Raw genomic sequence first — 16,469 nt, 5'->3', positions numbered from 1 at the left:
ATTCACTTTCAAAGAAGTCGTTTAAAAAATAAAATAAAAGAAACAGTTTTGCACCTTATCAGAAAAGACTACAGCAGGACAACCCCCACGATGCATACATGCTCACTGTGCATATATCCAGTTGCTCATTTGTGGTAGTGTAATAAAGAGATTCCCAATAAAGAGTATTTACAACTGACTGCCTCAGTTGCCAGCACAAGCTACGATTTGCTTATTGCAATCTCTTATTCTCTTATCCATGTCAGTGCAATTCTCAGCTGTACTTCAAATCGTCAGATATTCTGAATTAGTGGTCAGTTTACTTTTGTTGTTTCCACCAATATAGACATCAGTTGCACACTATATACCTGTTGCTGCTTGAAATCAGGTCTTTTTTTAACAAGATTGTACACAGTAACATATTTCATGTATAGGATGTAGGCCTTCTCTTCATCTCTATCCAATCTGCATTCCTCTGCTGCTTTGAAGATCTTAAGGGCACTCTGCACATAACTTGAAATTGAAGGAGAAAAAACAATTAAAACATACAACCCTTGACTTTATCTTTCATAAAGTACATCTGGTGCCACAATAAAATGCTGACTTGAACGCTCAAATCTTATGGTTTAAATATTTGCCTTTGGGATCACAGTGCAAGTGTTTCACCTAATGTGAACTGTAACCCCTTTCCCCAAATGCCATTCCTTTTCGTTAACCCTTTTGAATCACAGCATTAATGCTCAGTTTAAAACAACTCTGACAAGAATTCACTTATAGAGGGACTGTTCAAAGCTAGTTCTCTCCAAAGAACAGGCTGGTTTTGTTTAACTACTTATCACATCAAAACAGCATGAAGTACTTATATATTCAATCTAAAAATTCTAAAGGCAGGCTTTTTCTGTTCTTGTGCAATGGCTGACTTAAAGTGACCTGGGAGGAAAGACTGCATGTGGGGGGGAGAGGAGTGGATTTCACAGAAGTCCAAGACTCATTTTATGTTGGTACATTTGGCTTGACAATCCACAAGTTCACTATATAGAACTGTGGGAGACCATGTTCCTAACTAAAATCAAGGAGAAATGTTGGGTCCAAACAATTACCTGCACTGGATCTTAGCCAGAAGGGCAGTATTAAGACTTACCACTTTCTGTAATTAAGTGTATAAACTACAGTGCATCATGTGCTACTTAGCTGTAGCATTTGAATAATAACTCTAAAGTCAATGAACTGAAAAACATTCACATACTTTTTTGTACTGGTTTTATCAGGCTTTATTTCTGTCTTCTTGTTAAGATCTTTCAGCGAAGTACAGAGGTATAGCTCTTTAGGAACTGAAGCCACAGCAGGCATGTTAATATAGTTAGTTATGTCCTTAGGGATTGCAGAATTCTTTACAAGTCTTTCTCAGTGTTTTCCTGAAAAATAGAGGTAGAACAGAAATGTTAAATAATAATCAGTTAAATGATTTTTTATACAACGTATGGTTTTAAGATGCAGCTTCTTATTAACTGTGCAAATGTATAACATTAAGTATTTTTGTCTCAACTTTACATGAATGATGCATTAGTAAAAGAAACCTCTGGAACATATGTAACAATCTAATTCAATGTACAAGTACAATTTTAAAATTTAACTAAATTATCTGGCATATTTTGGTATATGAAACAGAACTGTCATGCCTAAGCTGCCAATTATAATACGGGTAAAGGTTACAAAGATATTCTGTGGTACTGGTGCATTTCAATTTTGTTTTTAATAGTATTACACAAACTATTAACACCCAACAACTTGTGTTCAACTGAGCTCTTTCTAATTTAAAAGACAAAACAAAAAGCAGGGACATATTTTATCATTTTAATATGAAGCATCTGTAATAGAAGAATTGTTCATTTGTCTTGTAGAGCTTTGAACTTTTAATGCAGAGTTCTTGTCAGAGGTTGGCAAATATCGTAGCATTAAGATTTAAATGTTAATCCCTTAATAGTCCTGTTTATTACAGAAGCAATGCAAACTTTCAGAAGGTTTAGAGGTGTATAACTTAATCCTTCAGAAAATAATGGAGCTATAAAAAGAATTCTAAGGAAATTACTAGGGAGGTGAGCAATATTTGTCATCTTTGAACAAATCACTTAAGAGTTTAAAAGACAAATAAATAAATAAATAAATAAATCAGACAAGACTGGCACAAACGAAATGAATACACAGAATAAAACTGATCTAAATATATCTAAGTATATAATTAGAAAGACTACCTTTTTCTGCATTCACAAATCTTCCATGGATAATTGGCTTATGACCGGCTTAGGGCTGACCTCTATATGCAGACCTTACCCAAGCAAAGGTGCCTTGCAGTACATAAATCTGAAACCTTTTTGCTACGGTAGTAAGACTTAACCACCAGCTTAGATATCAATATTTCTGCTTCTATGTAGGATTGCTCTTCAGACTGCTCTCATCATAGTCTGGTTTCTTAGAACTTCAGGCAGAGGGAGACCACTAACTAGATCACAGTCTGACCTTCTGTATATCTGACTGAAACTTACTTTTTTGATACTCAGGGGTTGTCAACCAGGGTACGCGGACCAGTCCTAGGGTGTATGCACGGACAGGAGGGGACAGAGCACCGCAGCCTCCCAAGAGCAGGGCCACGGCGGGGTGAGGGCAGCAGTGCCCCTCTGCGGGGTGGGAAAGCTTGCACATGGCAGCTGTCACCACCATACCAGCCCCTACCCACCCCTTCTCCTGGGAGGCGGTGGCGCTCCATCCCCTCCCGCCCATGTGCCATCCTTGCCTCACTGCTCACCTCCCCCCGCTCCCCACCCAGCATCTTCCCATGCACTACCCTCTCTCCCTGCACTCGGCGTCTGCCTGCACACTACCCCCCTTGCTTGGCTGAAAACCCCTGCTCTAACTAGAATTTTAAGCTGAGTATAGAGTAAATCATTTTAGTTGTGGGAGATCAAACTTTTTGTGCAAGTAGAGACAAGGAGAGAGAAAGGTATGTCTGTAACAGTGATTCTCAACTTTTTAGACACAAGATACCCCTTGAATAGCTTGAGACACCCCTCAAAATGTCAGTTTTTACTTTTTCCCCAGATTTTTACTGCAGAAAAGCAATAAAGCAAATCTGCTGCAAAGAACTCAGGAAGACCACCACAACAGCTTGGGCTGTTTTAACACTATGAATTCCTAGTTGAAATCTCTGGCTTTATCTTGTGAATCATGTTTGTACATCCAACCCCAGTAACACTGCATGACACCTCACAGCACCTGAAAGGATGCCAAGGCATCAAGCAGTGCTACAACATCCAGGCTCAGAATTGCTGGTCTATGCCCTTAGACAGGTTCACGGCAATATCTTGCTGAGATGCTTGGCATGCACTAGCTCTTAGACCAAAGCAGTACAACTGAGTTAATGCAGCTGTAATACTTCTGATTCAGGAGCTGACATGGAATCTCTCAATACAGCACAGTCTTGTGCCATAAAGACATGCACCAAGGTGCAACCAATGTCCTGTAACCTCAGGGAACTGGTTGGTTGAGAGATGCCTGAATGATCTTGGCAGGTAAACCATGCCCCATGCTTTAGAAAAAAGTGAAAAGCTGGCAAGTTTCCCCTACAATCCCCAAGTACAGCAATCAATACAACCAACATACAAGTAAAACACTGCAGTCAGACAGAGATGATTCTCGCCCACCTCATAACACTAGTCCATCCCAGTCCAAGTTCCATCTTCGTGAGAGCCAACCTTTAATGCTTCACAGGAAGGATTCCCTCCTCCACATAGGAAGGGAAAAGGAATTAACTCATTCTCAGCTGTGGCTAAACAGAGGACTTCAGTTGCCCACTTGCTCAAATAAGCACTTTTCACTTAAAACGATCTTCCCCAAACTCAGTGCTTAAAACCAGAAGGATTACAAAATACTTTAGTCTAACTTACTAAACATTTTAAGGCCTTAACTTTCACCCAGGTTCCCATGTAATGAGTCCAATACTTTGTTTGGCTAAAGCATAATTTCTAGAAAGGTATTCAGTCCATGTCTAAAGCCAAGGAGATGGGGCATCCATCAAATGTTTAGTGTAATAGGCTGTGCGAAGCTTCAGTCCCTGATTCGATTCAGTGGCCAAATCTCTGAATCCGAATCGAATCAGAGGACCCTTTAATCTCTCCAAATCAAATCAGAACCCTTTAAATCAATTTGGAGATTCAGACATTGAAATGGCTTTAAATGTTTGTTCTACATAACTCTAGGTACCAGGCGGCTCGTGAACACTGCGATGCTGGGGCACATGAAGTGTCCCCCAGGAGTGTAGGGGGCTCCGCAGAGCGCTTGGCAGCAGACCCGGAAGTGGACCAGAAGCACTTCCGGTCCACCTCTGGGTCTGCTGGAGATCGCGTGGGGGAGCACCCCTGGCTTGGCGACTGGTGCCTTCTGGGTCTGGGGGGGGGCACCCCATGGCTGATCACTGAGCTGGGAGGGTTCAGGGGGGCCCCCCAGCACACTCCTTGGCAGACCCAGAAGTGGACCAGAACTACTTCTGGTCCACTTCCAGGTCTGGCACCGAGCACGTGGAGGGCCCCCCTGCGCTCCTGTGGGACGCTCCATCTGCCCTAGCATTGCAGTGTTCACGAGCCACGCCTGGTACCTCGAGGTATGTAGAAAAAAAGATTTAAAGCTGTATCTATGGCCAAACTGCTGATTCTCTGAATCAGCACTGAATCTTCAGATTCAGATTTGGCCCAATTGAATCAGGGACAGTGATCCAAATCAACAAATCAAATCACTGTCCCCAATTTGGGCCGAATCCAAATTGAACAGGGCCTACTTCACACACCCCTAGAGTGTAAACGATGCACAGAATGAGAAGCTGCCCTGCAAATGATGCATATGGAGATACAAGGAAATACAATATTTTTAAAATACTGACTTGTAAAGATTAGACCAGTGTTCCTCCATGTTTCCCTAACTTCTGCCTTTCCCCATGGTAAAACCATATTTTTGGGTAACCTCACAGTTACAAAGAGAGATGTTATTCTTCTTAAAAAGATTTTTCTTTTACATTACATTACTTGTTTAATTCACCTGTGGTGGGGAAAGGGGTGGGGGGGAAACATCCTTAGTTGGCTTTTGTCCTTTTTTGGGGGACTGTAAATAAAGACTTAAAGGTAATTAAGTCTTTAAGACTCTTCTAAATATACTTTCACAGTTCAAGGTGTTTATAATTTGTACTTTTTTATAACTCTTAGAGGTAGCTCATAACTGACCCTTAATTTTCATAAATTAAGTATTATAACACTGTCAGAATTCATCCTAGGAGCTATGAAAACTAGTTGGGGAAATGTAGAAGACAAGCATCTTAACTTAATTGTTCAAGTTAACAAGTGGCATTAACCTGTTGGGAGAAATTCTGATATCAATGTGGAATCTAATTCTATAGAATCCTGTCAGGCCAAAGCTGGATCTGAAGATTTCTTTTACATGAGAAAGCAAAGGATAAGCAATTTTAACATGCTGATCATCTGTAAAATGTGCTTTGTAGGAAAGTGAATGTATTCCCAGATTTTTCTTTGCAATTAGGAGTAGTTACGGTTATAAGCCTCAAATTGGCATGTACATGCAATGATAGATTTAGCTCCGCCTTTCTGCCTGAAATATTCTTTGTCTTGACCCTGCTGCCAAGGAGTGTTTTATATGCTTTTGTCTGTCTGCACAATTCCTGGCATGTCAGGCACTGGTTTATGACTTGCGACTCAGGTGCTTTTGTACTGCACACTAATTTAATAAAGTTGGAATAGTAGCTGTATTTTCTTTTTTGAAAAAAAATCTGATCACCAACAGTCTACTTCTACAGCCTTTGGAATAGATGGAACCATGACTGACATGTTATGAAAGCTGCAATAAAGCAAAAATGTATTCAAGATTTCTAATGTAATGTTCAGTGCAACCTTTGTTTAAGTATGAGATTCAAATTATAGACCTGACACTGGAACCTCCAAGGTTTTTAGGAGAAGCAAGTCTCTAATTGTAGCCCATCAGTAGTCTACTTATTTAGTACACAGTGGTGGTCTCACAGTTGGCCAGTCACAGAGTCCTGACTCTGTGCTCCTCTTTCTTATAAGCCGTTATAACACAGAATAAAGTTAAGTCTATTTGTTTTCTAACAAAGCTCTTGTTAACAGATAAAAGTAGTTTGTTTGCTAGTAGAAGAAAAAGTACTCTGCAATTCTGAGTAGGACAAAGCTGGTCTATACAACAAAACAGTCTAGAGATTCACACTAAACTATTTTAAAATTCAGCTTAATTATACTGAAGTATGAACAGTCAAAGTTGAAGATTAACTCCTGCAGAGTTTTGTGCATGGATTCAAGCGTGTTTATTCAGAAGTATAAATGAAATGAATCAAAACTATCAGAGGTTGTGAGGTACTTATATGGTAGGTCACCAATTTTGCCTCTCAAACCTCAATTCATGTGTTATTGACTTTGTTTTGTTGAGCTGAATAACACTGAATTATAGCTTTATCTGAACAAAATTAGCTCTAAGAATCTGGTGTGGTTTTGGCTTTGGCCTGGTTTTGTGTCTTTATTTTTCTCCCTTGGTCCTAGAGATGAATTCTAAAATGGAGAAATAAGAGTAGTACCAAATGGACCAGTAAACTTTTTGGGTAGAGATTACAGTAGGGCTAAAGTTAAAATGCTGTTTAAATAAGTTAAAAAAACAAACAAACCTACAAATAAATTATTCAAAGGTGTCTCCAAAAAAATGGCTTATGCTCTTCCTGCAGGCTTTGCAGCGGAAATAATTCTGTTAGAATGCAATTACTGTCAATAGACAATGCTGGTCCATGAGCATACTGAGCACAAGAGTGTTATGCAAACTGAAGTTAACTTTACAGAAACAGACATGCCAACTTCAGCTGAAGCCAAAGCACAAAGGAGTCAATGCTTGACTAAGTGTAAAAATATTCCAAAAGAAACCAAGGTCTTGTAATCAGCATCAGAAGAACTTAATATTCTGTTGAGACTTATTCTTATATATACAAATCAGAAAGATTCAATGTTGCTTTATTCTTCTGCTTGTGTTCTATCTTGTAAATCATGGTTATACATTCAACAGTGTTAACATTGCATGGTACCCCACGGCACCCTCGAAAGGATCTCAGGGCACCCCAGGGTGCCATGGCACTCTGGTTGAGAATCACTGTACTGTATGTAACAACTCTCGGTTATAGGAAGTTGGAATTTAAGCAACTAAAATAACTATATTAAAATGAACGGATTTTTTATAACTATACTAGAGTATGGATACTCTAGGAGGGTGAGAGGCTGGAAGTTGGCTACCAGTGTTTAGTCACAAGAATACACAGCTGGTGCCCCAGGGAGAGAAAAAGGAGGGGCGGGACGGGACAACACAACAAAAACACTTCAATGGAGTGTTCATACTTTAGTAGAATTATGCAAGAAGCTTATTTCAAGACTGCAATCGTTTTGCATATCAGATTAAATATGAAAGAAGTCTATAGTTTTGTTCCCCTGGAACTTCATTATGGGCCTTATTTCCTCTGGCTTCATTTGACTGAAAGAGCTCTAACAAGATGGGAGGAGCATTCATTTCATTTTTATTAGTTAAAATGTACATTTTAGCTGAAGTTCCTCATAAAAAACTATTATTTTAAAATCCACAGTGAATCAGTAGCTTAGCTTCACACATTTCTGACGAAATATTAAGACCTTTGTGTAGTTGTCTATTAATTAGTCTTGAATTTTTGGCTTAGTTTGCTCATTTGTTTTTTAAAGGGAATAAAGAGAAATCCAGATTCATAGATTAAAAACGCACATTAAAACAGGTTTCAAGATCAACTGGTTTTTATGCAGAAGGAACCAAAAATTGATCCTGAAAGTCTTTTTCTAAAAACTGTCTGATCTCCGCTCCAGCACAGAGGAAAAAGCACTTCCTCTTAGCTGAGATAAATGCCAGCTATTAGGCCAGTGTAGTATGTTTTACTTGAAAATATGTGCTGGTAATGCAGAACTGCAGAGGTTGTCTATAGAACAGTTATCAGGATGGCAGTGTGGTGGAGATGGAAGTCAAGGGTCAGGAAAAAGAAATGAAAGGGAGTGATGAAACAGAAGGATTGGGGGAAAATAGACAAATATAAAAGAGACTAGAGAGTAGCTACATAGTATGAGATTCTTCTTCCCAACCTAAGAGGCCATAGAATCAAATCCATCTTTTCTGGTGTTAGTAGGGACTCTTTAGTCCATTGATAGTATATGCTTGAAAGTTCAACAGTTTTTAGACCAGGTTTGTATTTCCCATCAATCCACTAATTTTTTTTGTTCATTGCTATATAAATGCTGTAACATAGTTTGTGAATGAACTGTATGACAAGTGTAGTGTTTTTGTAACTTACAAAATTATTTTTTCCTCTAGTGATTGCAACACCTTACCTTGTTAAACAAGGCAAGATTTGTTTTGTTTTTAGCAAACTCGTTGAAAGAAAGGGAGTATTGGTTAGAATAAACAGTTGATTTTGGCAGTGCAGTGTGACATATTTCTGAAGAACTAGCGTCTGTAAGGTGCAAATCTACCCTGCCTTCTACTTGCCTTCAGACTAACGTGGTATACTACATCTCTCAACCTACTGCTTGTCAAGGCAGTAGCAGGTTAGATTATGAGAACTGAACTAAATTTACCCTCATGGGCACAATCACAAGAAGTATTTAGCAGGAATATCTTTCCTTTTAATTCTGCTTGTTTCTGAAAAGGAGCAAAACTAGAACACGATTCCTTAGTAAATGAACTGACACCATCTTAAACCCTGCAAAGTAAGGTTTAAAAATTCTGTATGTTAACTGCTTTTGTTAGTTGAAAAAAGTAGTAGTAGCGTGTAGGTTTTCACTGAATCCAACACTTTCAGTATTACAGGAAGAGAATATCATCCACTCTTAGGTATTTGCTGCAATTACTAAGGCAAGAAAGAATTAGGGAACTTAGTTGTTGCATGCTTCTGTGTTAGTATATCTGCAGTTAAACTGTCTGTGAAGTAATGCATGTTATAATTCATTGGTACCGTACAGGAATTCTCAGAGTGCCAAGGCACCCTAGGGTGCCCTGAGATCTTTTCAAGGGTGCTGCGGGGTTCTATGCAATGCTAACACTGTTGGGTGTACAGCCATGATTTACAAAAAAACCCTCAGATATCAAATAGGAATTCATAATGTCAAAAACCTTCTGCCCTGTTGCTTTTCTGGGTTTCCTGCAATAGAAGAATTGCTCTATTATCTTTTAAGAACCACTGGTGTAGCAGTTAAATACTTATGTAGTAAAAACAGTCCACGTGAGGAATCCAGATCAGTCCCATGGATACCTCAAGGACTTCAACCTCATAATTTATGGTGCCTGCCTCTAGATTGCGTCACTTAACTTTATAGTATCCAGTTTTCCAACACTTGTGCTTAAACTTTGTTCTGGAGGGAACACATTTAAGGGTGAGAGAGAGAGTGGTTCTGTCCAACTAATCATTTATTGTTTACCTGTGACTATGGCTCCTAGACATTACTATAATATGATACATAAAATATCTAATGAGATTGCCAATGAAGGTTCTATGCTACGGTACTCTGCAATGCAGATCCTTACTTGCTAGGAAATTGACTGAAAGACTGAACTCCTTTTTTATATGGCAGTACATATTGTAATGGTTCAAGTGCAAAATGCTGACCAAATGCTTACTAGTACAAATGAAAAATACTTAACTGTCCCTTCTTTCGTAGTAGAGGTTTTTGCACTATTGTGTGTGCTGTTCCCTTATTTCTCCCTCTACTCGTTCCATTACTCTCATAATTCTAGAGTATGCTCTGCCACTGACACATGATACTGGGGAAGACGGGACCTATGGTCTGACCCAGTAAATGGCAATTCTTACATTCTTATGTATTCCCTGCTTCTTTCTTCTCTCACCCAGTCACTTCTCGCTTCCCCCTACCATCACTTAAGGTTAAAAAAAACAAATTAAACTAGTAATGTTTGGGCCACTCAACTACATCACCTCTTTCTAGCCTTGAGTCAAAAACAAAAAAGATGAATAACCCATTACGGTTTCTAAACTATGAATCAAGTCCTTCATGGAACTGCACTATACATTTATGTAAAGAATTTTCCACTTGCTGCAGAACTAGGATCCAGAATCTAAGTACTCATTTTTAAAACAAGACTTACGTTCCAGATATTTGGCCTAAAGGCAGACAGAAAGTTGTGTTGGCGCTGTTATATTGGTAATGAGTGTAGGGCAGGGAAAGGAAGCTGTATATTCTTTACACACTTGTTCTAGTAAATGTTCTAGCACAGATACAGTCATAGTGCTATAAAACCTTTTATAGTAGTATAGTTTTTTTCCAGCATGAACACTTTTTTGTTTTTTTTTTAAGGTAAACTACTGATTTTAACCACATCTAGACTACAAACACTGTCCATTAAATTAGCAAAACCTTCCTAGCTCAAGATGTGGCCTAAACTCACTAAGCATTTCATATTGCCTGCAGACTCAGAAAGATAACAGATCTGAATGCTCCTCCATTCAACCTAGATGAATGTTAATTCCAAAGCAAAACAACTTAAAAAGCCTATATTTAATATTGCACATGGACCACTTTAACAAGACATGGATTTCTATGGGTAACATCTTTTATTTGACTAACTGTACACTTAGACAAGGTTATCCCAAACCATGCAGTTAGTCCATTTCCTGGACTATCACAGCTACAACCTCACTTTAACACTATCTTTTTTTAATAAGACATACAATTAGTATTTACTGCATGATCTGGAGCCAATTCCAAGGTTATCTCAAGAGCCCAAAATTTCATGTCTTATACCTAGGCTTCAATTCTGCAGACTTGTGTGTGTGCTTAACCTTACCACTATGAATTAGTGCAATACGACTCTTTCCAGCAGAAACGCTGAAGTGAATGACTGTCTGTTTTGTATTTACTCTTCTTCTTCCAGGAAGAGTGCTAGTTGTTAAAAATCATTACTGTGATATAATTAAGGGAAGAGTAAAAAAAACTTTGCTCTCATTATAGACAAATACTGGAGTTGTACTGGTTGTACCCTTAAAATTAAATTCAAATAATGCTTCCATCTAAATTTTGTCCATCCCAACTTCACTAATCTGATGTTCCCAAGAAGCACACAGCACAGTTCAGAAATATGAAAGCACTTCTATTTATTGTTCAAGCAGATGTTACTGCTGCTTTTAACATTTAATATACATCTGGGGGGAAAGGGTATACTTTTCTTAAGCTAGAAAAGAAAGTCTACTGCATAGTGGCTGCTAGCCCCCAACATGCCAGTTCATAGTTACTGTGCTCCTCCCATGAAGAAGGGAACCAACCTGCCTTTGCGCTCTCCTCTTCGTGTCCACAGTTCTGAGCAGAGCATCTTCTTGCCTATCCCTAAAAGCAGATTAGAATGGCTGCGCTTTACCAGCAAAACTGTACTTTTGCCAAAACTAACTTAAGAATTACTGGCAGAACAATTCCCTTGTTGGTATAAGTAATGGTCTACATTAGGGGTTTTGCTGACATCACTGCTAAATTGGTTAGTGGTATGACTTTGTTTTCACACTCCCAACCAACCCGGCTAGGCTGATTTAAAACTTGAGCACAGACGAGACTTCAGAATCACATGTATGGGTCTTCTACTTGTATGCAAAGAGAGAGATTTTTTTTTCTCCTGAGAGAAGAAAACTGGATTGAAAACCAAAAAACAAGAGAAAGGGAACTCGGTAGCTGGTGAGTACGGGCTGCGTCGCAGGCACAGGCCTTCAGCTGCCCCGGGGCTCCCTCCACAGCTGCTGGGCCGAGGGGGCAGCCACGGTCTATATATTATATTCTATAATATATAGAAACTAGCTGGGGAAGGGGATTCTTACTGGACTAATTGTTTCAGATTTACCCCCCCATCTAAAAATTCAAGGTCAGATTAAGCTTAAAATGACCTTTGGGAGGTAGGAGTTGGGAACTGCTATATATACTGGATACAGCATTTTTCTTTTTTTCCAGCCTATCCTTAAGAGATCTTCCTGGCCTATCCTTAAGAGATCCTTATACCATGCCTGACTCCAGAAGGAACTAACAACCCAAAACATAAGGAAAATTTGCTGGGGTATTTAGGGAATACTTAGTGATACCAGGCAGTCTCCACCAGCAGGAAGAGAAGTAGATGATCTAGCCTGTAATTAATATGACCGGTTTTTCATGGGGATGTGAGTAAGCAGTGCCTATACTAGCCACAGCGGAAGCAACACGTGTTGTTTACAACACAACTGTGAATCCATAAGACACACAAAGCAGAAGTTTAGGGCTGGAAGATGTACACGCCAATTACTGCACGCTAGTTATCCTCTCTTACACGCAGTTTCTAATAAAACGGGAACGGGTTCTTCCGGCTCTTAGTATTTACGTTTCGCCGGCACGTGGCTTGCTGGACTCAGACGTGCACATCCCTGGCTTCAGAGTTTCAGGAGGACAGAGTCTCGCCTACAGACACCGCCACACAGGTGCGCGATCTGGTCGGCACGCACCAGCTTCCCACGGACGCGAGATGGGCTGAAGGCTTCTCCCGTGGGGCAGCCCAGCGCCATCTCCCCTGCAGACCAACTGTGCCCCAGGGTCCAGCACCTGCAGAGCGTCCTGACCGCCCAGCTCCGGTCTGCGCCCGTCTGTCGGGAGTCTACAAGACTCAAGTGGCTCCTAGTGTGCCCCACACGGGATGCACCCACATCACCAGAGTGCGTTAGGACTTTCTGGGGGCGGCCTGTGAAACACGACTGGGCCCAAGCAAGACATGACCCAAATACGGGAACCAGAAAGCGACACAGATTCACTGATCTGTCCCAAGTGAGATTCCCCGCCCGACGGCCGGCAACGGCGCCGGCCTTTCCCCACCCGGCCCCGGCCCGGCCCGGCCCGGCCCGGCCAAGGTCAGTGGCAGGGGACCCGGCCCGGCCCCGCCCTCCGACAGCGGCTGCCCCCTCGGCCCGGCGGCTGCGGAGGGAGCGCCGGGGCCGTCGGAGCCCCGTGCCCGCGGCGCGTACTCACCGCCGAGGGGACTCGCCAGGCGGCCCGGGGCAGGTCCATGTCCGAGGCCCTACGCGGCCATGGCTGCCGAGGCGGAGCTCCGGCGCGCCCCTCCCCCCTCGCGCCGGGGGCTCCTCCCCATCCGGCCCGGAGCGGCGCCGGCACCAGCGCTGGAAGTCCCGGGGCTGCTCGGGGGCTGGAGAAGCCTCCTCGTGTGACACGGGGGCGCTGGACGCGGCAGGCCCGGCACTGACTGCGGGAGGCCGAGAAGATGTAGCTGTCTTGGCCTGACCGTCGTGACCACCAGGCCCGAGCACGTGCTGGACAGGCTCCGCCCCGCGCGCAGCCGAGACCCGCCGTAAGTCCGAGCTGACTCCTGGCAGCCCCGGGCAAACTCTTAGTATCGGCCCCCTTCGCCAGCGATGATGATCATAATAATCGGACAACGGGGGGAACAAATGACCGTTTTCAGGCCCCGTGCCTGTCTGTTCGCCCATGCCTGCAAGGTGGGGCGGAGCGCAGCCGGAACTTGTCCTCCAGAGAAGAGGGTCTGGCAGAGCCTCGCCGGGCCACATCTCCAGCCCCCAGGGTGGCTGCGGTTGTCAGGGGAGAGGTGGAGCTGGATCTGTCAGCTTTGTGCTGGCCCAGTTTCCCCTGGACCGTGCAGTTAGCCACAGGCTGTCTCGGGACGTGCTCAGCCCGTTGTAGGGACTGGGGAACCTAGCCTGTTGGCAGCGCTATACGTTTAATGCCATGCCTCGTTACTTCTAAGGATGTTCAGTGTCCAAGTCAACTGATGGTCACAAAAACCATCTGAAATGCTTCACACACTTAGATTCCTTGTATAATCTTGACATAAACGTGTATTTAACTGTTTTGTATCCATGTAATGTGACACACAACTTTATCTTACTAGAGAGGAGAGCTTACTGGCTTTCTAGTGGGACACAATATACTTGCTCCTTGATATGAAGGTCTTGAAATCAGGGGTTTTGATGTGTACTTGCAGCAGACATCAGTATTAGCAATGCCTATTTGTACTTAGATAAGCAGTGGATCTAATGGGAGTGCAAGTCCTCATACCTTTTACCATACTGTGCTATCACAATAAAATATTTATAAAGGAAGCTAATGATAAGGGACATTAGTATCAGAGAAAAGTGGACTGATGTGCTGTCAAATGATTAAATAGAATTTAATAATATTATTAATAGTGTGGTGTTGCAAAACAACTTTTACCAGAGCTGTCCCAAGTGCTTTAACAAGTCAAGTCAGTCCCGAGGCCGCCGCGACCATTGGGGCACCTTCGATGCTGTAACTACCCTCCTCCACACTGCATGAGGTTAGCTGAGTTGCTTTGCAGCATTGATGATTCTTCGAGCAAAATGACCCGGTGGTGCCCATCTCCTCTCCAGGTATGGATGGCCGTTGGCTCGCAGGGAGCTGGGTGTCCACACACCTTCCTCACCCAGGCTAGCCCAGGTGGGGGCACCAGTTTAGTCACTGACAACCAAACCATGGATCAGGCTGTACTGGTTTACATGGCACCAAATAGCAGACTAAGACAGGCCTGCCTGACAATAGCTTTAAAGACAGATGAGTATTCTCATCCCAGTCCAATAATGTCATTCATATCTGTGGCAGAAATTAGAGATGTCAGATATGCTGACATCCATGACTGAGGCCTGGGTGTGGAAATGACTGAGAAACACCATGTTAAATATACTGATAAATACCATTACTGTTCAAAATGGACTATTGGGAACAATTCTAGACCTTGGAATTAGTCTTTGCTTATATCTCTTACCATTATAATTTCTTTATCCATTATAGTGCTGATGTGTTTTAAGGACGTGCCTGATTCCCAAAGGGAAGAAAACAAAAAAACAAAGTTCTTAACAGCATGTTATCAGAGTTCTTTCAGTGTGGGTTCAGGATAACTACAGCAAATCGTGAATGGCAAGGCAACTAATGAGATGTGCAGATCACCCTAAAACTGGTCCAATAAAACCTCCAGCTCACAGCCACATGTATTAAACCAAGCCCAATAAAGCACTTCAGCATGTGCTCAGTAATTTGCTGGATCCAATATATTTATTCAATAATTTATGGACCAAATCATACAACTATTTCAAAACCATATTCTCTTAATACCAGGAGTCCAATTAACTTTAACCAGTATATTAGTATAAACTTTAAAAATGTTGCTGTAGCTTTTTCATAAAGTACCCCAAAACTCCCAATTTCTTAAGACCTTCATGGCAAGGAGCAAGTGTGTTGTGTCTCACTAGAAAGCCACTAAACTCCCCTCTCTAGTATTATAAAACTTCCACTTCTCAGCACCCATCGGGGCTAAATATTATAACTTAAACCCATCACTGATAAGTGATTGGAGAGAGAGAAATACTTTGGCAGGTTGTTTAAAAATAATTCCTGTTTGAGATAATTGTACTTTGGAAGGTTAGAAGGCTGTGACAGTATAGCATATGTGGAGAGCATACACATGAGAAATGTATTTTATCACATAGATGTTACCACCTCATCTATCATAATTTTAACCATCTGGAGAGATCTGCTGAAACATGGTAAATCCTTACTCAGTTGTAATGTGCTTTGCTGTTGCCTGTGTAGATGAGGCGCATGAATATGTTACTATGCTGAAATCCTTTAAAGACATGTATACACTTTATAATGGCCTTAATGCAAAACATTCTATTTGCAACTTTACCAGAAAGATATTTTAAGTGTGACCTGTTTTTCCCTCAGTTTTAGCAGGTATATTTTATACTCATACCAGTTTTAAACATAATAAATGTTCTAACCGAGCGATGTTAGAAGTGTGTATTAAAAAGTATCCTTTATAATGTAAAAAAATAAGCACCTGTTCAGAGACAATATTTTCTTCCATGCACCAAAAAGAACCTGAGTTCCCTAACATCTGCATAGCTTGCCTCCAAGCTTTTGGTACACATGGCCTGGTTCCAACTAGCAGAGGGGACTATATCATCATCACACATGTAGTAATACCCTCTATAATAGGGTCTCTCTCTACTATTCTGCCTGTTTCACTATCATTTTCCTCTATGCTTGCTTCTTTAGCCCATTTAATCAAAGACTAAATTGTGTGTTAATCAAGGACTAAACTGTGTGTTAATCAAGGACTAAATTGTGTGTTGTGGGTAAAATTTACTATTAGAATAACAGAAACCCTCCTCTGCACTACTTAAGCCCCGCATTTCAGGGTTTAGGTAACACATGGCACTTGAGTTCCTCTTTGAAATCAGAGCTTGTTATTTCAGGTGTGAATTGGCATGGGTATTGGTGGGGAATCTCCTCTATTCTTCCATCAGTCCAAGGCTGCATATGTGCTGGGCATAATCTGTCACCAAAAATGACAGAATAGGA

The 16,469-nt window shown here is 41.5% G+C and overlaps 1 protein-coding gene and 1 long non-coding RNA gene across 6 annotated transcripts in view; one reads left to right on the top strand and one right to left on the bottom strand.

Moving 5' to 3' along the window:
* The window catches only part of USP8 (ubiquitin specific peptidase 8), a 37,042-nt gene extending 23,868 nt beyond the window's left edge, over nucleotides 1-13,174 (bottom strand). For 4 of the 5 annotated variants that reach the window (XM_006259352.3, XM_006259351.3, XM_014605963.2 and 1 more), the window contains exons 1-3: nucleotides 13,086-13,174; nucleotides 1,226-1,394; nucleotides 348-492 (exon numbers count right to left, since the gene is read on the bottom strand). In XM_006259352.3, coding sequence (XP_006259414.2) covers nucleotides 348-492; nucleotides 1,226-1,329 — 249 coding nt within the window. In that variant the 5' untranslated portion in view covers nucleotides 1,330-1,394; nucleotides 13,086-13,174. Of the gene's footprint in view, nucleotides 1-347; nucleotides 493-1,225; nucleotides 1,395-11,377; nucleotides 11,439-13,085 lie in introns of all 5 variants that reach the window. The other variant, XM_019477452.1, reaches the window with a different exon arrangement.
* A 96-nt stretch (nucleotides 13,175-13,270) lies between these two features.
* On the top strand, nucleotides 13,271-15,890 carry LOC109280631 (uncharacterized). Its single transcript, XR_002087004.2, has 2 exons — nucleotides 13,271-13,422; nucleotides 14,307-15,890. It is a non-coding gene; the product is annotated as an uncharacterized LOC109280631 (long non-coding RNA).
* Nucleotides 15,891-16,469: the final 579 nt, after the last annotated feature.

The sequence above is a fragment of the Alligator mississippiensis genome, chromosome 11 (assembly GCF_030867095.1).
Source record: "Alligator mississippiensis isolate rAllMis1 chromosome 11, rAllMis1, whole genome shotgun sequence".
Classification (NCBI taxonomy): domain Eukaryota; kingdom Metazoa; phylum Chordata; order Crocodylia; family Alligatoridae; genus Alligator; species Alligator mississippiensis.
Note: the sequence above shows the minus strand (reverse complement) of the source record. Positions and strands in the feature narration are given on the sequence as shown.